The sequence below is a fragment of the Oncorhynchus tshawytscha genome, linkage group LG28 (assembly GCF_018296145.1).
Source record: "Oncorhynchus tshawytscha isolate Ot180627B linkage group LG28, Otsh_v2.0, whole genome shotgun sequence".
NCBI classification, from domain to species: Eukaryota; Metazoa; Chordata; class Actinopteri; order Salmoniformes; family Salmonidae; genus Oncorhynchus; species Oncorhynchus tshawytscha.
The window spans coordinates 24635661-24660725 of record NC_056456.1 but is presented as its reverse complement, the minus strand read 5'-3'; the positions used below and the strand labels follow the sequence as shown (position 1 = coordinate 24660725).

The following is a 25065-nucleotide window of genomic DNA, read 5'->3' as shown; positions in this document are numbered from 1 at the left end:
GGCCCCACTATTTTTCCATCCAGACACCTCTTTAGAGTAGATGAGGAGAGAGTAGCCTGCCTATCAGTCATGTTTGAAACCATTGGGCACACAGATAAATCTTTTTATAGCAGTGGGTTATTACTGGATGACAGTGTAATCTGTTACTCGCTGTTCTGTTCCACTGTACTATAAAGGGGACATTTAATGTTGAACCCCCGCAGTTCCAAACACAGACACAATTCGCCAAGCAGATACAAATACAGTCACAGGTGCCCAAGCCTACTGCATGACTCCTGTCTGGGACATTTACCCAACCAGTCATGTGGTGATTGAGGACTTGTCTCTATCCTCTAGTCCTCTGGGCTTTATCATTTCCTTATGGGCCCGGCTCTAAAGTAGTGCACTACATAGGGACCATTTGGGACTCACCCCTGTCATTGCCATCTCACTGACCTGTGTCGGGGTGGCACGCGTCACTGTGTCCGTTACAGTTGCAGGAGTCACAGGAACTGAAGGGCCCCAGGTCTGGTCTGCTCCTCCTGTATCTCGGGGCGCAGCTCTCACAGTGCTGTCCCAAGTAGCCTTGAGGGCAGGTACACTTCTCTACCCAGCGAGCCGGGCTCCCGGGACCTCTCTTCGCCGTGATCAGCTTCACATCGTCAAGGTAACCAGCACCTGGGGAGCGATGAGCGCTGATTAGATCATATGCGTATCTTGTCTTACGAAAGACCACTAGGCTGAAACGCTGACCAAAGTGCCTTGCCTACCGTCGTGAACATGGAATCAAATATACAGACCACCAATATTCTTGTCTCCCAGCTTTTCATTTTTAATGCATTGATTAGGCCTCACTGGTCATGTCTAAAATAATGGGGTAACTGAATATTAATATATGGCTTTGTTCTTAGATTTATGTGGATATTTGTTCTGAGAGGATCTGATGACTTCAATAACAGGGTAAATAATCACCACCACGTTGTGTCATTAGGGGAAATGAGAAGTATTCAGCCATAACCTGCGCACTAATATAATGACTAGACTGGAGTTCCAACATCCTCTCCATGATGTCCTCAGAACTGATAAAAGGATATGAAATTCAAGCTTATCAGTTCGCTAGACCAAACTAACTTGCCGCTTGTCATGGTCCAATCCGACAGATACTACTGTAGTCCTACGCCCATATTCATAAAGCGTCTCTAAGTAGCAGTGCTGACCTAGGATCCGTTTTTTTGTGTGTTTTAGATTGTTAATATCAGATTATATGGACAGGGGAAACATGATCATAGATCAGTATTTCTGCTCTAAGATCCTTTATGAATACAGGCCCTGAACTAGGATATATGCATGGTTTACATAGTGAAATGGGGTGAGTGGAAGAGTGAGTGCACACTTCTCTCGCTGTAGGTGCCACGGATCTTGATGGACGTCAGATTGTGCAGAAGCTTCTGGAACTCTGAGTGAGTGAGGGTGGGCCTCCAGGGATAGTCTGTGCTGTCGTGGAGCCTGACAGAAAAAAAAAGCAGTTAGTGGGGCATTCACAACATCAGATAAAGTACGACAACTTTATGCGTTTGCTTTCTATGTGACAATTTCTAAATTATGTTATTACAACAGAATATGCAGTAAAAAGCCAACTTCAAATGATGAACTTTTGTTGTGCTGGTATTCTATACACATCTCTGGGTTACGTCTGTATGATTTCTACACACCTGAACACAAACGTCTGCATGTTCTCTCCAGGATAGGCATTTCCCTGAGCAATGAGAGGCACAGCCACTCTGAGACCAGCCCCCTCCAGAACCACATCCTCGGCCGAGAGACGTGTGTCTCTCCTGTCCACCCGGAAGTTCAGGGTGAGGTTCTGGCCGTAGCTCAGCAGCTGATTGCCCAGGAATCGCTCTACAGTAATGACATAACAAAAAATACTTGTTAGGATCACTTCAACAATGTCGCCACATTTTAGATAAGACACCATCTCCCATAGGTCTTTGGGGCAGTCACATGGTTTCCCCATAGGCTCACTTAAATGTCCTCAAAAAAAGAAAAAGAAAAAACAACATTTAAATGCATTTTTCACAATAAAAGTTTTTGAGTTAGTGTCAGTCACAGAGTACCTGGAGCCACAAAGTACATTGGGAAGTAGTCATCGGAGATGAGGGAGATCTCCCCACCAGTGGACCACCGGACTGAAACACTGGAGCTGTCACGCTGCTGGCCTGTCCACTGCTCATCATCTAGGAAAAGGTTTCAAATGTGTTAAATTCAATTCTATCAAATAACTTTACATCACAAATATCTGTTCCAAAACTTAAGTGATATTTGCATACTTCTGGAATATTTCTAGAAACTTCCTCCAGCTTAATAAATTATAGGCCTTGTCCGAGCCAGAACGGCCCATAATGAAAAGGTGTGTATAGGCTCACCTCGGTTGAAGGTGGAGGATGTTGTGTCAATGCTGTAGCCTTCAGCGCTGTCACAGACAGAGGAATGCTGGAAGCAGAAGCACGGAGTGCAACCCTGAGGGTTCTGCAGGTCCATGTTGAAGTAGCCCAGCTTACACCTAAAATAAACCACAGCCTTTTAATTGCAACGTCCATAAAAAATGATATGCGCAATGGGTAAGTCTAAATCTGCAAATAGATAGTCAACATATAGTCAATCGATTTCATAAAAAGTTGCCAGCACAAAACTGAGGTAAAATTAGGCTTTAGGATTGGATACAGTGCCTTCAGAAAGTATTCACACCCCTTGACCTTTTCTACATTTTGTTGTGTTACTGCCTGCATTTAAAATGTATTAAATTGAGATTGTGTCACTGGCCTACACACAATACACCATAATGTCAAAGTGGATTTTTTATTTTTACAAATGAAAAGCTGAAATGTCTTGCATCAATAAGTATTCATCCCTTTAAGTTCAGGAGTAAAAATGTGCTTAACAAGTCACATAATAAGTTGCATGGACTCACTGTGTGCAATAATTGTTAACATGATTTCTGAATGACTACCTCATCTCTGTACCCCACATACAGATAATTGTAAAGTCCCTCAGTCGAGCAGTGCATTTCAACACAGATTCAACCCCAAAGACCAGGGAGGTTTTGCAATACCTCACAAAGAGCACCTATTGGTAGACGGCTAAAAATGTAAAATGCAGACATTGAATATCTCTGAGCATGGTGCAGTTATTAATTACACTTTGGATGGTGTATTAATACACCCAGTTACTACAAAGATAGACGTCCTTCCTAACTCAGTCGCTGGAGAGAAAGGAAACAACTCAGGGATTTCACCATGAGGCCAACGGTAACTCTAAAACAGTTAAGAGTTTAATGGCTGTGATAGGAAAAAAAATGAGGATGGCGCAACAATATTGTAGTTACACGACAATACTAACCTTATTGACAGAGTGAAAAGGAAGCATGTACACAATAAAATATTCCAAAACATTAATCCTGTTTGCAACAAGGCACCAAAGTAATACTTTCAAGCATAGTGGTGGCTGCATCATGTCATAGTTATGCTTGTTATCGTTAAGGACTAGAGAGTTTTCAGGATAAAAAATAAACTGAAATCAAATCAAATTTTATTTGTCACATACACATGGTTAGCAGATGTTAATGCGAGTGTAGCGAAATGCTTGTGCTTCTAGTTCCGACAATGCAGTAATAACCAACAAGTAATCTAACTAGCAATTCCAAAACTACTGTCTTATACACAGTGTAAGGGGATAAAGAATATGTACATAAGGATATATGAATGAGTGATGGTACAGAGCAGCATAGGCAAGATACAGTAGCTGATATTGAGTACAGTATATACATATGAGATGAGTATGTAAACAAAGTGGCACAGTTAAAGTGGCTAGTGATACATGTATTACATAAGGATGCAGTCGATGATATAGAGTACAGTATATACGTATGCATATGAGATGAATAATGTAGGGTAAGTAACATTATATAAGGTAGCATTGTTTATATATTTACATCATTTCCCATCAATTCCCATTATTAAAGTGGCTTTAGTTGAGTCAGTGTCATTGTCAGTGTGTTGGCAGCAGCCACTCAATGTTAGTGGTGGCTGTTTAACAGTCTGATGGCCTTGAGATAGAAGCTGTTTTTCAGTCTCTCGGTCCCTGCTTTGATGCACCTGTACTGACCTCGCCTTCTGGATGATAGCGGGGTGAACAGGCAGTGGCTCGGGTGGTTGATGTCCTTGATGAGCTTTATGGCATTCCTGTGACATCGGGTGGTGTAGGTGTCCTGGAGGACAGGTAGTTTGCCCCCGGTGATGCGTTGTGCAGACCTCACTACCCTCTGGAGAGCCTTACGGTTAAGGGCGGAGCAGTTGCCGTACCAGGCGGTGATACAGCCCGCCAGGATGCTCTCGATTGTGCATCTGTAGAAGTTTGTGAGTGCTTTTGGTGACAAGCCGAATTTCTTCAGCCTCCTGAGGTTGAAGAGGCACTGCTGCGCCTTCTTCACGATGCTGTCTGTGTGAGTGGACCAATTCAGTTTGTCTGTGATGTGTATGCCGAGGAACTTAAAACTTGCTACCCTCTCCACTACTGTTCCATCGATGTGGATAGGGGGTGTTCCCTCTGCTGTTTCCTGAAGTCCACAATCATCTCCTTAGTTTTGTTGACGTTGAGTGTGAGGTTATTTTCCTGACACCACACTCCGAGGGCCCTCACCTCCTCCCTGTAGGCCGTCTCGTCGTTGTTGGTAATCAAGCCTACCACTGCTGTGTCGTCTGCAAACTTGATGATTGAGTTGGAGGCGTGCGTGGCCACGCAGTCGTGGGTGAACAGGGAGTACAGGAGAGGGCTCAGAACGCACCCTTGTGGGGCCCCAGTGTTGAGGATCAGCGGGGAGGAGATGTTGTTGCCTACCCTCACCACCTGGGGGCGGCCCGTCAGGAAGTCCAGTACCCAGTTGCACAGGGCGGGGTCGAGACCCAGGGTCTCGAGCTTGATGACGAGCTTGGAGGGTACTATGGTGTTAAATGCCGAGCTGTAGTCGATGAACAGCATTCTCACATAGGTATTCCTCTTGTCCAGATGGGTTAGGGCAGTGTGCAGTGTGGTTGAGATTGCATCGTCTGTGGACCTATTTGGGCGGTAAGCAAATTGGAGTGGGTCTAGTGTGTCAGGTAGGGTGGAGGTGATATGGTCCTTGACTAGTCTCTCAAAGCACTTCATGATGACGGATGTGAGTGCTACGGGCGGTAGTCGTTTAGCTCAGTTACCTTAGCTTTCTTGGGAACAGGAACAATGGTGGCCCTCTTGAAGCATGTGGGAACAGCAGACTGGTATAGCGATTGATTGAATATGTCCGTAAACACACCGGCCAGCTGGTCTGCGCATGCTCTGAGGCGCGGCTGGGGATGCCGTCTGGGCCTGCAGCCTTGCGAGGGTTAACACGTTTAAATGTCTTACTCACCTCGGCTGCAGTGAAGGAGAGGCCGCATGTTTTCATTGCAGGCCGTGTCAGTGGCACTGTATTGTCCTCAAAGCGGGCAAAAAGTTATTTAGTCTGCCTGGGAGCAAGACATCCTGGTCCGTGACTGGGCTGGATTTCTTCCTGTAGTCCGTGATTGACTGTAGACCCTGCCACATGCCTCTTGTGTCTGAGCCGTTGAATTGAGATTCTACTTTGTCTCTGTACTGACGCTTAGCTTGTTTGATAGCCTTGCGGAGGGAATAGCTGCACTGTTTGTATTCAGTCATGTTACCAGACACCTTGCCCTGATTAAAAGCAGTGGTTCGCGCTTTCAGTTTCACACGAATGCTGCCATCAATCCACGGTTTCTGGTTAGGGAATGTTTTAATCGTTGCTATGGGAACGACATCATCAACGCACGTTCTAATGAACTCGCACACCGAATCAGCGTATTCGTCAATGTTGTTATCTGACGCAATCGAAACATCTCCCAGTCCACGTGATGGAAGCAGTCTTGGAGTGTGGAGTCAGCTTGGTCGGACCAGCGTTGGACAGACCTCAGCGTGGGAGCCTCTTGTTTTAGTTTCTGTCTGTAGGCAGGGATCAACAAAATGGAGTCGTGGTCAGCTTTTCCGAAAGGGGGCGGGGCAGGGCCTTATATGCGTCGCGGAAGTTAGAGTAACAATGATCCAAGGTCTTTCTACCCCTGGTTGCGCAATCGATATGCTGATAAAATTTAAATCAAATCAAATTTTATTTGTCACATACACATGGTTAGCAGATGTTAATGCGAGTGTAGCGAAATGCTTGTGCTTCTAGTTCCGACAATGCAGTAATAACGAGCAAGTAATCTAACTAACAATTCAAAAAAAAAAAACTACTGTCATACACAGTGTAAGGGGATAAAGAATATGTACATAAGGATATATGAATGAGTGATGGTACAGAGCAGCATAGGCAAGATACAGTAGATGATATCGAGTACAGTATATACATATGAGATAAGTATGTAAACCAAGTGGCATAGTTAAAGTGGCAAGTGATACATGTATTACATAAGGATGCAGTCGATGATATAGAGTACAGTATCAACGTATGCATATGAGATGAACAATGTAGGGTAAGTAACATTATATAAGGTAGCATTGTTTAAAGTGGCTAGTGATATATTTACATCATTTCCCATCAATTCCCATGATTAAAGTGGCTGGAGTAGAGTCAGTGTCATTGACAGTGTGTTGGCAGTAGCCACTCAATGTTAGTGGTGGCTGTTTAACAGTCTGATGGCCTTGAGATAGAAGCTGTTTTTCAGTCTCTCGGTCCCAGCTTTGATGCACCTGTACTGACCTCGCCTTCTGGATGGCAGCGGGGTGAACAGGCAGTGGCTCGGGTGGTTGATGTCCTTGATGATCTTTATGGCCTTCCTGTAGCATCGGGTGGTGTAGGTGTCCTGGAGGGCAGGTAGTTTGCCCCCGGTGATGCGTTGTGCAGACCTCACTACCCTCTGGAGAGCCTTACGGTTGAGGGCGGTGCAGTTGCCATACCAGGCGGTGATACAGCCCGCCAGGATGCTCTCGATTGTGCATCTGTAGAAGTTTGTGAGTGCTTTTGGTGACAAGCCGAATTTCTTCAGCCTCCTGAGGTTGAAGAGGCGCTGCTGCGCCTTCCTCACGATGCTGTCTGTGTGAGTGGACCAATTCAGTTTGTCTGTGATGTGTATGCCGAGGAACTTAAAACTTGCTACCCTCTCCACTACTGTTCCATCGATGTGGATGGGGGGTGTTCCCTCTGCTGTTTCCTGAAGTCCACAATCATCTCCTTAGTTTTGTTGACGTTGAGTGTGAGGTTATTTTCCTGACACCACACTCCGAGGGCCCTCACCTCCTCCCTGTAGGCCGTCTCGTCGTTGTTGGTGATCAAGCCTACCACTGTTGTGTCGTCCGCAAACTTGATGATTGAGTTGGAGGCGTGCATGGCCACGCAGTCGTGGGTGAACAGGGAGTACAGGAGAGGGCTCAGAACGCACCCTTGTGGGGCCCCAGTGTTGAGGATCAGCGGGGAGGAGATGTTGTTGCCTACCCTCACCACCTGGGGGCGGCCCGTCAGGAAGTCCAGTACCCAGTTGCACAGGGCGGGGTCGAGACCCAGGGTCTCGAGCTTGATGACGAGCTTGGAGGGTACTATGGTGTTGAATGCCGAGCTGTAGTCGATGAACAGCATTCTCACATAGGTATTCCTCTTGTCCAGATGGGTTAGGGCAGTGTGCAGTGTGGTTGAGATTGCATCGTCTGTGGACCTATTGGGCGGTAAGCAAATTGGAGTGGGTCAAGGGTGTCAGGTAGGGTGGAGGTGATATGGTCCTTGACTAGTCTCTCAAAGCACTTCATGATGACGGATGTGAGTGCTACGGGGCGGTAGTCGTTTAGCTCAGTTACCTTAGCTTTCTTGGGAACAGGAACAATGGTGGCCCTCTTGAAGCATGTGGGAACAGCAGACTGGTATAGGGATTGATTGAATATGTCCGTAAACACACCGGCCAGCTGGTCTGCGCATGCTCTGAGGGCGCGGCTGGGGATGCCGTCTGGGCCTGCAGCCTTGCGAGGGTTAACACGTTTAAATGTCTTACTCACTTCGGCTGCAGTGAAGGAGAGACCGCATGTTTCCGTTGCAGGCCGTGTCAGTGGCACTGTATTGTCCTCAAAGCGGGCAAAAAGTTATTTAGTCTGCCTGGGAGCAAGACATCCTGGTCCGTGACTGGGCTGGGTTTCTTCCTGTAGTCCGTGATTGACTGTAGACCCTGCCACATACCTCTTGTGTCTGAGCCGTTGAATTGAGATTCTACTTTGTCTCTGTACTGGCGCTTAGCTTGTTTGATAGCCTTGCGGAGGGAATAGCTGCACTGTTTGTATTCAGTCATGTTACCAGACACCTTGCCCTGATTAAAAGCAGTGGTTCGTGCCTTCAGTTTCACACGAATGCTGCCATCAATCCACGGTTTCTGGTTAGGGAATGTTTTAATCGTTGCTATGGGAACGACATCTTCAACGCACGTTCTAATGAACTCGCACACCGTATCAGCGTATTCGTCAATGTTGTTGTCTGACGTCTACGAAACATCTCCCAGTCCACGTGATGGAAGCAGTCTTGGAGTGTGGAGTCAGCTTGGTCGGACCAGCGTTGGACAGACCTCAGCGTGGGAGCTTCTTGTTTTAGTTTCTGTCTGTAGGCAGGGATCAACAAAATGGAGTCGTGGTCAGCTTTTCCGAAAGGGGGCGGGGCAGGGCCTTATATGCGTCGCGGAAGTTAGAGTAACAATGATCCAGGGTCTTTCCACCCCTGGTTGCGCAATCGATATGCTGATAAAATTTAGGGAGTCTTGTTTTCAGATTAGCCTTGTTAAAATCCCCAGCTACAATGAATGCAGCCTCCGGATAAATCGTTTCCAGTTTGCAGAGAGTTAAATAAAGTTCGTTCAGAGCCATCGATGTGTCTGCTTGGGGGGATATATACGGCTGTGATTATAATCGAAGAGAATTCTCTTGGTAGATAATGCGGTCTACATTTGATTGTGAGGAATTCTAAATCAGGTGAACAGAAGGATTTGAGTTCCTGTATGTTTCTTTCATCACACCATGTCACGTTGGCCATAAGACATACGCCCCCGCCCGTCTTCTTACCAGAAAGATGTTTGTTTCTGTCGGCGCGATGCGTGGAGAAACCCGCTGGCTGCACCGCTTCGGATTGCGTCTCTCCAGTGAGCCATGTTTCCGTGAAGCAAAGAACGTTACAGTCTCTGATGTCCCTCTGGAATGCTACCCTTGCTCGGATTTCATCAACCTTGTTGTCAAGAGACTGGACATTGGCAAGAAGAATGCTAGGGAGTGGTGCACGATGTGCCCGTCTCCGGAGTCTGACCAGAAGACCGCTTCGTTTCCCTCTTTTTCTGAGTCGTTTTTTTTTTTTTTGGTCGCTGCATGTGATCCACTCGGTTACACTGGTTGTAAGGCAGAACACAGGATCCGAGTCGCGAAAAACATATTCTTGGTCGTACTGATGGTGAGTTGACGCTGATCTTATATTCAGTAGTTCTTCTCGGCTGTATGTAAAGAAACCTAAGATGACCTGGGGTACTAGTGTAAGAAATAACACGTAAAAAAACAAAAAACTGCATAGTTTCCTAGGAACGCGAAGCGAGGCGGCCATCTCTGTCGGCGCCGGAAGCAGGATTTCTCTCCAGTGAGCCATGTTTCCGTGAAGCAGAGAACGTTACAGTCTCCGATGTCCCTCTGGAATGCTACCCTTGCTCGGATTTCATCAACCTTGTTGTCAAGAGACTGGACATTGGCAAGAAGAATGCTAGGGAGTGGTGCACGGTGTGCCCGTCTCCAGAGTCTGACCAGAAGACCGCCTCGTTTCCCTCTTTTTCGGAGTTGTTTTTTTGGGTCGCTGCATGGAATCCACTCCGTTGTCCTGTTTGTAAGGCAGAACACAGGATCCGCGTCGCGAAAAACATATTCTTGGTCGTACTGATGGTGAGTTGACGCTGATCTTATATTCAGTAGTTCTTCTCGACTGTATGTAATGAAACCTAAGATGACCTGGGGTACTAATGTAAGAAATAACACGTAAAAAAACAAAAAACTGCATAGTTTCCTAGGAACGCGAAGCAAGGCGGCCATCTCTGTCGGCGCCGGAAGTACGCCGACAGAGATGGAGCTAAGAACAGGCAGAATCCCAGAGGAAAACCTGGTTCAGTCTGCTTTCCACCAGACACTGGGAGATGAATTCACCTTTCAGCGGGACAATAACCTAAAACACAAGGCCAAATCCACACTGGTGTTGCTTACCAAAACACAATGTTCCCGAGTGGCCGAGTTACAGTTTTGACTTAAATGTACTTGAAAATCTATGGCAAGACTTGAAAATGTCTGTCTAGCAACAATCAACACCCAACTTGACAGAGCTTGAAGAATAAAAAAAACAAACATTTGCAAATATTGTACAATCCAGGTGTGAAATGCTCACAGAGACTTACCCAGAAAGACTCACAGGTGTAATCGCTACCAAAGGTGATTATAACATGTATTGACTCAGGGGTGTGAATACTTATGTAGCCAAGGGGTATGAATACTTTGAAGGCACTGTATGTGAAACTATTGACATTCAGTTTGAGACGTAGCTTATATTCTATAATGAGTCCTACACTGCCTTTCGAGTCCTCATATGATATGGGTATACATTTCAACAGAGATTAAAATACGTTGACAGTTTAATCGAATGACAGCCAGGGAGAATGACAATTTATTAGACTGTGAAACTGCTGTCGTCTAAAAGGCAGACAGACAAACACCGGTCTGTAATTTCAGTCTCTTGTTGTGAGTGACCATGCAGCATCTGACAAACTGTAGTGTGCCAAATGGCATCCTATTCCTTATATGGTGCACTACTTTTGACCAGGCCACATTATAGGGAATAGGGTGCTATTTGGGACAAATATACACTGGGGTGGGGGGGCATTCATTCCATCTGTGGCCCAGCTGGGTGGCTGGGAGGAATGTGTCACCCACCAGCATCTGTGGAGCTGGGGCTGTGGAGGGGAAAGGTGCTGTTTTTGGGGGTGGGAGATCTGGGGTAGAGGGGTGAGAGGGGGTTAGGTGGTGGCCATTGCACAAAGGCAGAGAGAAGAGTGTTCCAGGCAGCAAACAAGCCAGCGGTGACTGGCTGGGTGACTGGGCTTGGGAGAAGCCATAGAAGGCCTGGCTGCCAGTCTGTCTCAGTGGGGAGGGGTGAGCTATCTATGGGCTATTTTCTCCTTTGCTGCTAGGGGAACCATGTGGCCGGTCTAATTCCATTTTTGCACACATACAGAGCATTCTTTCACTGAGAGAGGGGTACTCTCCTGTGTGTCAGGGGCTGCTTTTAAACATTTGTAGTTCAACATAAGGATGTGATAACAGAAGAGGAGCTGAAATGCTGCAAAGCAAATTACCTTTAAAACAGTTTACCTCCCCAATGAACAATTCCCGTAAACTGTGTTGCACGAGCCGAATGGAGCCAACTCGTATCTCACTGCCTAAGTGACAGTCTTTCGTAACCCTGTGTCACTCTAAACCCATAAATATTCCCAGACAAAAAGACATCCCTAACTGAAAACACACCTTGTTAGAGTATCTTTTTGGTATAAGGAAATCATGTTTGTGTGTGTGTGTGTGTGTGTGTGTGTGTGTGTGTGTGTGTGTGTGTGTGTGTGTAATGAATCCCTGTGGCGGAGGGAGCGAGTAGGTCTGACCCTGACCTGTCACAGCTGAAGCCCTCCACGTTGTCCTTGCACTGGCAACGGCCTGTCTGGACATCACACTCCTGTGTGCTTCCGGAAGGGTTACAGGAGCAAGGTCTGGATAGCGGAGGGACGATGGAGGGGAGAGGGGAAGAACAGCATGGGTCAGACAGCCACCATCTAAAGCAGACCTGCTGCGAGCATGTTTATTCCCTTAAATAAAGTAAAAGGACAATTGCTGGCCTGGCGCAGAACTCTAAGTCCTGCATCCAAAATGGATTCCTATTCCCTCTATAGTGCACTACGTATGAACAGGGCCCTGGTCAAAAGTAGTGTGCTATATTAGGAGTAGGGTCCCGAGTGGCGCAGCGGTCAAAGGCACTGCATCTCAGTGCAAGAGGCGTCACTACAGTCCCAGGTTCGAATCCAGGTTGTTTCACATTCGGCTGTGATAGGGCGGCACACAATTGGCCCAGCGTCATCCAGGTTTGGTTGTGGTAGGCCGTCATTGTAAATAAGAATATGTTCTTAACTGACTTGCCAAGTTCAATAAATGTTACATAATTTTTTTACATTTGGAATACACCCTAAAATTGACGGGCTCCATCTCACTCCCAAACAAACACATGATGCGCAAACGATAAATACATTCGAAGGAACCATAATAAAACGTTAAGATTGTTTGATCTGGAGCAGTAAAAAGATAAATATGACATGCTGAGTGGCTGATGACATGTTGAGTGGCTGGTAACAGTGATTGGCTTGTTAGTGCTGGTTTTTACCTGCAGCCTGCTTCGGTCAACGTGTGAAAGCCAGGTTGGCAGCGGTCACACTTGTCCCCCATCACACCGGGTTTACAGTTGCAGCGCCCTGTGTTGTCACACTGAGTAGCCAGAGAGCCTGGCAGTAGAAGCACAGATCAACCTCAGTTCATCATTTCAGCACACAGAAATCGACCGATTGGGATTTTTCAACGCCGATACAGATTATTGGAAGACCAAAAAAAAGCCGGTAGCGATTAAATTGGCCGATTTTTAAATAGATAATGACAATTACAACAATACTGAATGAACAATGAACCCTTTTATTTTAACTTAACATAATACACTGCTCAAAAAAAATAAAGGGAACACTAAAATAACACATCCTAGATCTGAATGAATTTTGGCATGGAGGGCGGTTTGAGGATCTTATCTCGGTACCTAATGGCAGTCAGGCTACCTCTGGCGAGCAGATCTAGGATGTGTTATTTTAGTGTTCCCTTTATTTTTTTGAGCAGTGTATAATAAAACACACAGTAATACGAGCCTTAGGTCATTAATATGGTCAAATCCTGAAACTATCATTTCGAAAACAAAATGTTTATTAATTCAATGAAATACAGAACCCTTACGTATTTTGTCGAACGAGTGGCAACCCTAAGTCTAAATATTGCGGTTACATTGCACAACCTTCAATGTTATGTAAAACTCTGTCAAATTAATTACGGTCTGTCTTAGGAAGAAAACACAGTTTGCAATGAGCCAGGCGGCCCAAACTGTTGCATATACCCTGACTCTGCTTGCACTGAACGCAAGAGAAGTGACACAATTTCCCTAGTTAATATTACCAGCTAACATGCATTTATTTTTAACTAAATATGCAGGTTTAAAATAATATACTTCTGTGTACTGATTTTAAGAAAGGCATTGATGTTTATGGTTAGGTACATTTGTGAAATGAATGTGCCTTTTTGCAAATGCGCTTTTGTTAAATCACCAGTTTGGCAAAGTTGAAGTAGGCTGTGATTCAATGATAAATTAACAGGCACCGCATTGATTATAAGCAACGCGGGACAAGCTAGTTAACCTAGTAATATCATAAACCATGTGTAGTTAGTGATTATGTGAAGACTGATAGTTTTTTTATAAGATATTCGGCCATGCCGATTAATTGGTTGACCTCTAACACACATGCAGACAATCATGTTTTAAGAGCACAGGTAATTCACACCACATGCAGACAATCATGTTTTAAGAGCACAGGTAATTCACACCACATGCAGACAATCATGTTTTAAGAGCACAGGTAATTCACACCACATGCAGACGATCATGTTTTAAGAGCACAGGTAATTCACACCACATGCGGACAGTCTTGTTCTAATAACCCGTATTGGGTTAGCAGTATCGATGTCACATGCGTTTTGCAGTGATTTTCATTAGGTTACACATTGCACAATAAGGGTAGCATATGAGGTTACAGAGCATCTTCTTTTTAAATTATTTTTAAATAGTGAGTCAACATGTTCTCCAGGTCTTTTATTTCCATTACTGATAAAAAATTCTCACCCTCTCTTTTGTCTCTCTGCAGCAGACATACAGTAAATGGAGCAATATGTTTGGAACATCAAATTACAATAAAATGTCAGTATCAAATCGCAACACATATCGTATCGGCACCCAAGTATAGTGACAGTATCATATTGTGAGGTCCCTTGCAATTCCCAGCCCTAATTAAGACTTCGCCCGAATCCCATAAAACAGCACCAAGGGCAGTCCCTTCAAAACAAAGCCTGGCTTCATACTGGACTTATCCTTTAACCCCAATAGAAACAGTACATCTTCATTCCAAATGGCACCCTATTCCCTATGCAGTGCACAACTTTTGACCAGGGCCTATAGCCCTCTGGTCAAAAGTAGTGCACTATGTAGGGAATAGAGTGCCATTTTGGATGCACATACGGATTTATTGGTATAGACTCCAGACACTTACCTACTGGGTTGCAGCTGCAGGGCAGGCAGCGGGTGCCAGATGTGTCTCTGTAGTAGTTGTCCAGGCAGCGCTCACAGTTGGGCCCGTCTGTGTAGTCGGCACAGTTGCGGCAGTGTCCTCCGTGGCCGGTGGCACGGTAGAGCTCAGGGTCGAAGTAGCACTCTGCACTCTTGCCATTAGAGTTGCACGCTGGGACCACCAGAAAAAGTAGCCATTCGTTTTTGTTTGCGTGAGATCAATATATGTGTATATTAGGGAGGAAGCAGTAGAATTTAAACTGCCGGATTTCAGAGTGGGAAAAGCACATTTTACATACCAGGCTTTGGTAAACAAGCCATCAGTTTACCCCATAACGTTTTAGGGACAATGTATGATGGGTTCTATGTATATGTGAGAGGTGGTGGTAGAAACACATATGGAAATTCAATATCATACTGAATCTTCCCTGCATTAAAGGGTGGGGCATTTCATTTGGCACATTTCACATATCAGGCGTACTTTCCCCTAAATGGCAGATTATGTGGCCTGAAGCAGATTGAGGTGGGTGTGGAAGTGGGTGTGAGAAGTGTGGTGTGGACTGTTCTGAACCTGATTAGTTATGCATTTGCAGTATGATATGAATGTCTGCCTGGCCTGCATAGAAACAGGAAGGATCTCTTGCTATGGGATTTACGCAGATACTCATCTCTTGGGTTGTGTCCCAAATAGTATCCTATTCCCCATGTAGTGCACTACTTTTGACAAGGGTCCCTGACTAGGGTCCAGAGCTCTGGTCAAAAGTGGTGCACTATATAGGGAATAGGGTACGATTTGGGGTGGCAGGGGACTGACTTACGCAGACACTCGTTAGGGTTATTGGCTGTAGCTCTCCTCCAGGGACGGTCGTTGTAGAACGGCTTACACACATTGCAGTCATCGCCCTCCGTGTTGTGCTTGCAGTTGCAAACCGGCTTGCCGAAACCGTTCTTTTTCACACACTCACTCGCATGGCCATTGCACTTGCACCTGGAACAGCAGAGAACAGTGGAGTCTGTCATCGTGAGAGTTACAATGCACAATTCAAACATCTGGGCCATATTCACAAAGCCTCTCTGAGGAGGATCAAGTCCCCGCTGTCTATGTCATCTTATTCATTATGATGTAAACGGCAAAACTGATCCGAGATCAGCACTTCTACTCTGAGACGCTTTATGAATATGGTCTCTGACCAGTGGTCTTTTGCACTGGTCTTCGAGGACCTGACTGTAAATATCAAATTCGACTCAGTTATTTATTAACCTAACAGACTTAATTACTTGGTTAAACACTCCAACCATATGGTATATCAACTGCATTGATTTTCATCGCAATCATATCAGTCACATTTGTATGCAAGATTTTTAAGGGGGTGACCTGTTATCACATGATAGTAGCATGATTATATTTATAGTCATCTACAAATAGGTGTTCTACTATCTACATTTACTCCATCTAACACACCACTATTTGTAGCCTACATCTGGTTCGTTTGAAAGTCATAACAAAGTATGTGTTGTTGGGAATCACAAAAACACTTCAAGATAATTTGACTTAATGATCCATCAACAAATACATTCCTATTACACTTTTAGCCAAATCAATTTCAGCACTGGGAGAGTTTTATTTAGACTGATAACTCCATTGGGTTTGCCCAATGCAGAAGGGCTGAACATTCTCCACCTGAGACACCTCGAAAGAGCCCTTCCGAACAAGAGAAGACTTGCATGGCAGCAACCTTTGGGTATTGTTTCAAGTTTTCCTTGGCAGCGAAGTGTGGAAATATTGACAACAGGAAGGAAGACACTATAGCATTAGAGGCCTATTAAACAGAATAGGCTGTTTATCTAAAAAAAAAAAAGCAAAAAAAGCAAACCTCCCTCACTGTCTTTTCCATTTTGTAATACCTGTACTATGAGTTAGATCCAGTTCCCACTCAGAATATATAGGCTAGCTGGTAGATGTGCTGACATGGCTGACCAGTGAGTAGACCAGGTAGAGTAGGCCTACTACACCAGAGCTTGGACTGGCTTGGTCTTTGGACTCAACTCTGTCGTCATTTAGGGGCCCGCCCCATTCCGGCGTCCGTGGACTATAATCCAGCACAACCAGGCAGGAATGCCAACAACGTGGCTGTGTAATGGAAATCTGCTCTATATTTCAAAACAGATTAAGGTGAAAAGACACTGCAGCGGCAAGGAGTAAGTTTAACACGTGTCAGAAACCCCTCTTCTCTTCTGGCTTTTCAGTTCAAAACTAGGGAGGGATAGTTTTTTTGGATTCTTGGTTGAGCCACTGAGAATGAACCCACACAAAGTAAAAATAGGGCCAGATATGAACTTGATCAAAAGTCATCAGACTATGCTACTTTAGATGATTGATTTAGCTAACATCACCCAGACAAAAACATCTTTTGTGAGCACTTAAGGTTTGATAATGATCGTGGATTAGACATTTTTTGTGTGAATCTGCACTAAAGAAAACACGCTGTGTGGCTAACAGACAGGGCCTCATCCTTTAAAGGAATTTTATAGGAATACATTATTTGTTGCCATTTTTTATTTTTATGCTCTAATTTCTAATTCCAAATAAAATAAAAATGTGTACGATGAATTATTCATAAAAAATACATTTGTGTGTGTGAAATTGCTATACTCAATGGTATTGGTAAAATAAAATGGAAAAAAATCTGTACACAAGGGAAAAGCCAGGCAGTGGAAGCTGCCAAAAGCTGTTGCAAGATAGAGATAGCATAATGCCGAGGCAACCACTCTCACCTTCCTCCCACTGCAAAGTCTGAGATAGCGTAGTAGTAAGATTTCAGGACCTTGGGATCATTGAAAACTTCATCTCCGAATGTGTTGAGCCTGTTCAGGGTCACCTTGATATCTGTGGCTGTCACCCATTCCTGAAGAAGAAAAAGACAAAAAGGACACAGTGTTAAAATGCAGCCAGGTCAGACTCGACAAACATCTGCCAGGCCTTGCCTGCTAAATATGTATGGAGAGTTATTAACTTACAACTTCTCTTGACGGAGGAGAAAAGGGAGAGAGGATTGGAGATTTTAATGTGAACTGCACGATAGGTTTGTTTGGCGTAAAATTATTTATTTTCAGGTTTAAGGTTGACATTTTAAACGATAGACTAAGCCCTATCCCTTGTCCTATTGCAGCCATTTAGAAGAAAAATAAATACAGCCACACTAATCTAAACCAAACCTCAGACATTCTCATGGAATCAGACTGGTTCTGGAATGAGAAGATAGAAGCCTTTTGTTTGCTTGTTTAGAAATACAGCAGAGGAGGACAAATCTGGAGTAAACAACGGAAGAGTAACATTAAGATTCTGTTCTTTTCCACACATGCAGGTTTAAATAGCCTGTTTTACATTCAACATTTTAATATGCAGCCAAGTCCAGTGTGTGCATCATATCGCTTGCTCAGGCAAAATTATTTGCCAACAAACATTCTGCAGAATTAGTTGTAGCCCTAACTACTACCAGTAGACTAACTCAAAACATATCAGGCTTGAGTTTTTGCTGACAACAGCTCCAATGTTTTGCCACTTATAGCCTAACTCTACTAGAACAGTCTGACACATCCATAGGGCAGCCATGAGTCAGAGCAGGTTCCGTCTGTCTCAGGCACGGGGCCAAAGGCTCTCTGCTCGTCTACCCCTTTGACTTCTCTGGCACTATCACTCCATCCGCTTATACACCATCGTTCAAATGTTTTGGGTCATTTCAAAATGTCCTTGTTTTTAAAAATAAAGGCACAGTTTTTCCCCATTAAAATAACATCAAATGAACGGAGCAAAGTATAGCGAGATCCTTTTTGAAAACCCGCTCCAGAGTGCTCAGGACCTCAGACTGGAGCGAAGGTTCACCTTTCAACAGGACACGACCCTATGCACACAGCCAAGATAACAGATGCCCTTGAGTGGCCCAGCCAAAGACCGGACTTGAAAATATCCGTGCTGTGACGCTCCCCATCCAACCTGACAGAGCATGAGAGGATCTGCAGAGAAGAATGGGAGAAACTCCCCAAAATACAGGCCAAGCTTGTAGCGTCATACCCAATAAGACTCAAGGCTGTAATCACTATTTTTTATACATTTGCTAAATTGTCTAAAAACCTGTGCTTGCTTTGTCATTATGGGGTATTGTGTGTAGACTGATGAGGGGGGGAAAAACTACTTAATAAATTTTAGAATAAGGCTGTTAAAGTAACAAAATGTGGAAAAAGTCAAGCTGTATAAATACTTTCCAAATGCACTGTATAGATGGATGAATTGTTACGTTTATCTCCTGTTCATGATCTTACCTGTAGGCTATATTTTCTGTATACAGAGTTAGCCCAATATTAAAATGTTTTGGTAGATTGTTGTTGTACGAAAAATATTCCATATCCTTAGGAATCTTAAACAATCATTGAAATATTACATAGACTCCACTTAACAAATACAACTATCCCTGCAACGTAGCCCCATGACGCCTCAAAAGGTATCCATTCCAAAAAGAGTCTTGGGCTTTGGTATATATAGCTATATGTCACATGAGAAAGTCAAATAGGGAAGTATATGGCGCCAGAGCTAAATTTGTTCATTTGCTAGAGGATAGAGCATTACATTTGAAAGCCAGGGTATTCTACACAGGCGCAAAAAAGCATGAACAACCAATAGCAGATAAATACGTACCATGAGTCATGAGCTGACTAGTTTTTGTAAAAACAAGAACCATAACGTTAAAATTTCTCTGAAATTACCAGGCATCAGCAGACTACTTTTAATTAACAAAGCACTCATCAAGATAAACCCTTTATATATATAAAGACAACTTTCTTACATTAATATAGTAAGTAAGTAGTAGGTTAAGGATATAAACGGTTAGTCTATAAATGTTAGTCATTTGGGTTAAAAATCTGATCTAGGTTAGTAGTGATGGGAGGAAAAACAAACAGATAGTTACATACTGTAATATTATATCAACATTTTGATTAAAAAAAAGAAAATGTTTTAGATTTTTGTTGTTTTTGCTAGGTAGCATGAGCTAGCGCTAGTCGGCTGTACCTGTGCAAATAGATTGTTCTCCATATTTTTTTCTTTTAAGTGTTCCAACATGTTTTCAGCACTATAAGCAATATGTTTCAAACATCAAACTGCAATATTGTATTGTGAGGTCCCTGGCAATTCTCCAGCCCTACAGGCTAATAGTATCGTTGTGCTTTGTCTGGAAGCACACACACAAATTCTCTCTTGCTAAAAGCAATGCGCAACAAACATCTCCAGCTGTGCCTCTGTAAGAGCCAAACTCAATCAGTACTGTAGTGGGAAATCTGGGGGTGTCACCTAGCAACATGTTGCAGCACTTGGCACTGGTCAGGCTCTCACACTTTCCCAACTGGACTAGTGTGCTACTCCCTTCCATTGGGCACGCCTGCCAACAGCAAATGTCCAGGCCAAAATATCTCAAGTATAGGGGCTAACTTATCATTACTCTGTCCACATCATTGATTGCCTCAACACTACCTATATATGATGCACTACATACTCTGTGCCTGCAGACAACCTTGGAAAAATAAAGCTAAATAAAATAGCCACCCAGGGACAAACAAGTCTGGGATCATAGCTGGAACAAAATGCATCACACAATGTTCCCATGTCAAGGTCTCTAGAATGCTATAAAACAGCAGATGTTGTTCTTTACCTGAAGAACTGGGCTGTTGTCAAAGTTGTAAGCACTGGGCCGGCCTTCAAGGGTGGAGAAGGCCACGTTTCCTCCAGTCAGGGGTGAGATGTCACTGAACTCGTCTGTGCACAGTGCCTGTTGTTCGTCCTCTCCGGTGCGGATGAAGCCCCTGTTGGTCTTCTGGTAGGTCTTCTCACAGGAGCCACTGTAGTACTGGTAAGGCGTCCATGGTCCATCCTCACTTGTGCGCTTGTAGATGGCGAAGCTCTCTGGGCGGCTGGTGTGGAACTTGAGTCGCACGTAAGTGATGTCGAAAGCCTTGCCTGAAGAACAGAAAAGAAACATGAGAATTTTGATACTTTAGCCAAAAGATGAGCGCATAGTTCACAGTGAATAATACAAGCTACCATAACTATTCTAACTACGTAGTTAATAAAGACAAAAAAAAATCTCTTGCACAACACATGGATAAATATTAAGCTGTTGCTCAATGACCCAAAAAAGCTAATCAGTCACTAAAGACTGCTTTACAACAAGCCTTTTCCAGATGCATTGTCTGTTTAAACAAAGACAAAAAAAGGATTTCTAAAGCTCTCCAGTGTCCTCCAGTAATACTAGAGGGTCTTTTCAAAACCTATTTGGCATGTCTGGGCAGGCTAGGACTTGAAGGGGGATGAACACCAGACTATATGCGCTAGGATAAATGGTATGGGGAGACGTCATTTATTTTGTGTAAAGAAATTAAATGATCTTTCAACACGGCGACAGGGGGTACAATTGTTTGTTTAACAAAAAATGTGCTCTCTAAACAGATCTGCAAAGAAAATAAAACCTCTATACAGGGACCATTGTGGCGTGTGCAAATATAGGTGAAGCCAAGTAACTTACTGAAACATATAGATGTCTCAACTACAGAAGGGCTTGGAAAGATAGGATTTAAATGAATCAGTTCATTTCCTCTCCAGTGAGTGTTTGTGTATGTTGTTGCAGTGACCATGACAATGAACTTTGACTTTTGAGGGACCTCTGTTAAAGGAAAATTCCACCCCAAAATGATCTTTTGGTATTTGTTTCATTAGCCCATTGTTGATATAGTCCGGAAATGTTTGACATGTCAGCAATCAAGTTTTCAAGATCTGCAACTTTCAAAATACAGCCTTTGATGCATTTGGTTGGCTGCATTTCTGTATTTTAAAAGGGATATTATATCTTAAAGTTAAATCTTGAAAAATTGCTGACGTGCTAAACATTTTGGGACTACACCGACAACAGACTAATTAAATAAATAACAAAAGAGAGTTTCCTTCATCTTTTAAGTCAGCAAGCTTTGTAGATGAAGGTTAATCTGAAAGCAATATCTATATCTGTAGGGTGTGAGCTGGTTTTATCATAAATTCATGCGTTTACATTGAGATTAAAGTGAATAGTCGAGTATTCTATAAATGTTCTGGAGTGCCTGCTTTGGCCCAGGGAGTCTCCTATTCAAACATAAGACTTGTACAAATTCTACCTCAACTGGCCTGTGAGTCACTAAACGAGGCGTGGATTTCAACAGGTCTGCTTTAACATCTAGAGAAATATTTTCAAATGAAAAAAAAAAAGCTGGAAGTAATACAATGATGTTTATTTGCGCTTATACCCATTTGATTGTTTTAAATTTCTCCTCAAATCTATTTAAGTAGAAAAAAAGTTTAGCTTAACACAGAAAGTTGCTAATTAAAACATGGGGAAAAAAACTAAATCACACACAAGTGCAACGAGACACAGGCATACTTGACTGGTTAACATTTCCATAACATGTCATAGACAAAGAACTTTAAGCTTAACCATTTGTCTGACCTTTTACAACCAATTTGCCCACTCTTTCCACTAGCCACTTCCATTATGATGCACAGGCATGACAACAAAGCATCTGAATGTGACATTCTGTGAACAAGCAAACTTAAGAGTGCTCGAGCATCGGGGAAAATCGCACTGGGAACAGACTGTCATTGACATCTAATTTCTAAAACCACCCCCACATCCTCGTAAACAAGACAAACAGCATCTGTTGGCACAGCAAGGAAGTGGCACGCAGAGGCAAACAAAAGGGCCTCTCGTCAACCCAACATGGAAGAGCCACTCAGTGGAGACAAAGGAAGCCTCAACAGTGAATACAGGTGGTCAGGCAGTCACTAGACTAGTAGTCTAGTCCACAGGCAAGGGAAGTTCTGAAGATAACGAGGAAAGGGCAATGGAAATTATGGTTTAGCCTTGAACAAGGACATGGTTACTCTTTGGCAGCTGAGGTTTAAATCATAAAGAGAATCTGTCTGCCAATAGGTACTTATCACAGTAGGAGGCCGTTTCTTCTCTTGCTAGAACAAAAGATGCACCAGCTGCGTACTGAACTGGTACCGAAGAATCTGCCATTGCTACTTGTAAAATTGCAATGCTCCTCAGTGGCCGACAACTTGACTGAGTCAGAGAGCACAAACCTCCAAGTGGGAAAACAGACAGAAGTGACAACAAAAAGGAAAAAATTTGCGAATTACATTCTAAAAGGTTTAGCTAAGGTTATCTAGCCAGCTAAATAATTGGCTATGGGCAGCCACTGGCAGTATGGGATTATGTAGAGTGAATTGAATAGTTTCTTCGTCATCTTGCTAGCTAGTTATCTAGCTGTGGTCATATGTCTAGAATAAACAACGGCTTTTTACAACAATAGCAACACTAGCACAGGTAGCTAGTTATCCATCATTGGATACCTACAAAGCAAAATACACAGGGACTCGCATCGCCAAACTAAACGTAAGAATGCAATGCTACTGCCACCTTCTGGAATGGAGTATTTTAACAAAGTCTGTTGACATTGTTCACAGGCGCTAAGTACTCTCTGCAAGCAAACATTTTACAAATCTTACTGGTGTGTGGGACCGATTAAGTCTTGGGTGGCCAAGGTTTGTTCTTAGTACATTCAACCAAAATGAGTTTTACAGTACACTGTGATTGTCACTGTAGGCCTACTTTTAGCTTTCAAGCCCTAGGTGCATTCTTTCACTGATGATCTAAAACTGTACAAAGTAATAACCACAAAGCTAGCTATGCCCTATAAATGCATCATTTCAGTGATGTAGGCCTGCAGTAACAAACATCAATAGTGAGCAGGAATAGCTAACATTTCAGTCTTCACTAAAATTGTAGTCTAATGCAATGATCGCTTTTATGATTGAGCTGATGCACTTTAAAAGATGCACTACCCAGAAATCGCTCTACTATAACTATTGCAAAAAATTCTAATAGTTTGCCTAATTTTAGTTTGTGACCAAAGAACTATAGCATAGAGCAGGTATTCCCGAACTGGGGTATGCCAAATAAATATATGATTCTTTGACATTTTTTTCCCTTCACATTTTCAAGCAGCACATTCATATTTTCTAACAGGGCTATACATTTGGGAGAGGTTTTTTTCCTTGCCTGAGTAGCCTCGTTTCATTGCCAAAAATAACAAACCATCTAGTGTTCAGCGAAATAACAACACAATGTCAAATACAGGTAGCCTAGTCAAATAATTAACATCCAATCACATTAACCTTTACTCTCTTGCAGGAAACCTTCACTTTTTGCACAGACATTTAGAAGCGAAACATGACAATTAGAAAAATAAGACACAGGAGTTTTTGGAGCAGGAATAAAGACGACTTTTGAGTAGTAAGACATGTATAAAAGCAACAGATACCATTAATTAAAGCGTCTTATATGGTGAGCTACCGAGTGGCTAGGACAGGCAAGCCCCATACTATCGTGGATGACTTAATTCTTCCTGATGCCGCGGATGTGGCTGGGACAATGCTGGGGGAAAAGGACCCCCAAAAAAACTATACAAAAATGTTCAATTTGGTTTAAATAATGCAAAAACCAAGTGTTGGAGAAGTAAGTAATATGTGCCATGTAAAAATATGTGCCATGTAAAAAAGCTAACGTTTAAGTTCCTTGCTCAGAGCATATGAAAGTTGGTGGTTCTTTTTAACATGAGACTTCAATATTCCAAGGTAAGAGGTTTTAAGTTGTAGTTAATATAGTATTTATAGGACTATTTCTCTCTATACCATTTGTATTTCATATACCTTTGACTATTGGATGTTCTTATAGGCACTATAGTATTGCCAGTGTAACAGTATAGCTTCCGTCCCGCTCCTCGCCCTTACCTGGGCTCGAACCAGGAACACATCGACAACAGCCACTCAAAGCATCGTTACCCATCGCTCCACAAAAGCCGCAGCCCTTGCAGCGCAAGGGGAATAACTACACCAAATCTTAAAGCGAGTGACGTTTGAAACAATATTAGCGCACACCCAGCTAACTAGCTAGCCATTTCACATTGGTTTCACCAGCCATTAGGCTGGTAGGCTTGAAGTCATAAACAGCGCTATGCTTGCGAAGAGCTGCTGGCAAAACGCACAATAGTGCTGTCTGAATGAATGATTACGGGCCTGCTGCTGCTCAGTCATACTGCTCTATCAAATTAGACTTAATTATAACATAATAACACACAGAAATACGATTATTTGGTCATTAATATAATCGAATCCGGAAACTACCATTTCGAAAAACAAAACGTTTATTATTTCAGTGAAAAACGGAACCGTTCGGTATTTTATCTAACGGGTGGCATCCCTAAGTCTAAATATTCTTGTTACATTGCACAACCTTCAATGTATGTCATAATTATGTAAAATTCTGGCAAATTAGTTCGCAATGAGCCAGGCAGCCCAAAATGTTGCATATACCCTGACTCTGCATGCAATGAACGCAAAAGAAATGACACAATTTCACCTGGTTAATATTGCCTGCTAAACTGGATTAGTAGTTATAACTAATGAGTATGATTGATTGTTTTTTATAAGAGAAGTTTAATGCTAGCTAGCA

The 25065-nt window shown here is 43.3% G+C and overlaps 1 protein-coding gene across 1 annotated transcript in view; it reads right to left on the bottom strand.

The window, feature by feature from the left end:
• LOC112226965 (laminin subunit gamma-1) overlaps nucleotides 1–25065 on the bottom strand; it is an 84552-nt gene that overhangs the window by 12813 nt on the left and 46674 nt on the right. Inside the window, exons 2-12 of the mRNA XM_024391684.2 lie at nucleotides 20176–20480; nucleotides 17249–17379; nucleotides 15292–15461; nucleotides 14457–14645; nucleotides 12485–12602; nucleotides 11721–11819; nucleotides 2406–2542; nucleotides 2097–2216; nucleotides 1692–1881; nucleotides 1373–1485; nucleotides 436–657 (exon numbers count right to left, since the gene is read on the bottom strand). Of these exons, the coding sequence (XP_024247452.1) occupies nucleotides 436–657; nucleotides 1373–1485; nucleotides 1692–1881; nucleotides 2097–2216; nucleotides 2406–2542; nucleotides 11721–11819; nucleotides 12485–12602; nucleotides 14457–14645; nucleotides 15292–15461; nucleotides 17249–17379; nucleotides 20176–20480 (1794 nt within the window). The remainder of the gene's footprint in view (nucleotides 1–435; nucleotides 658–1372; nucleotides 1486–1691; nucleotides 1882–2096; nucleotides 2217–2405; nucleotides 2543–11720; nucleotides 11820–12484; nucleotides 12603–14456; nucleotides 14646–15291; nucleotides 15462–17248; nucleotides 17380–20175; nucleotides 20481–25065) is intronic.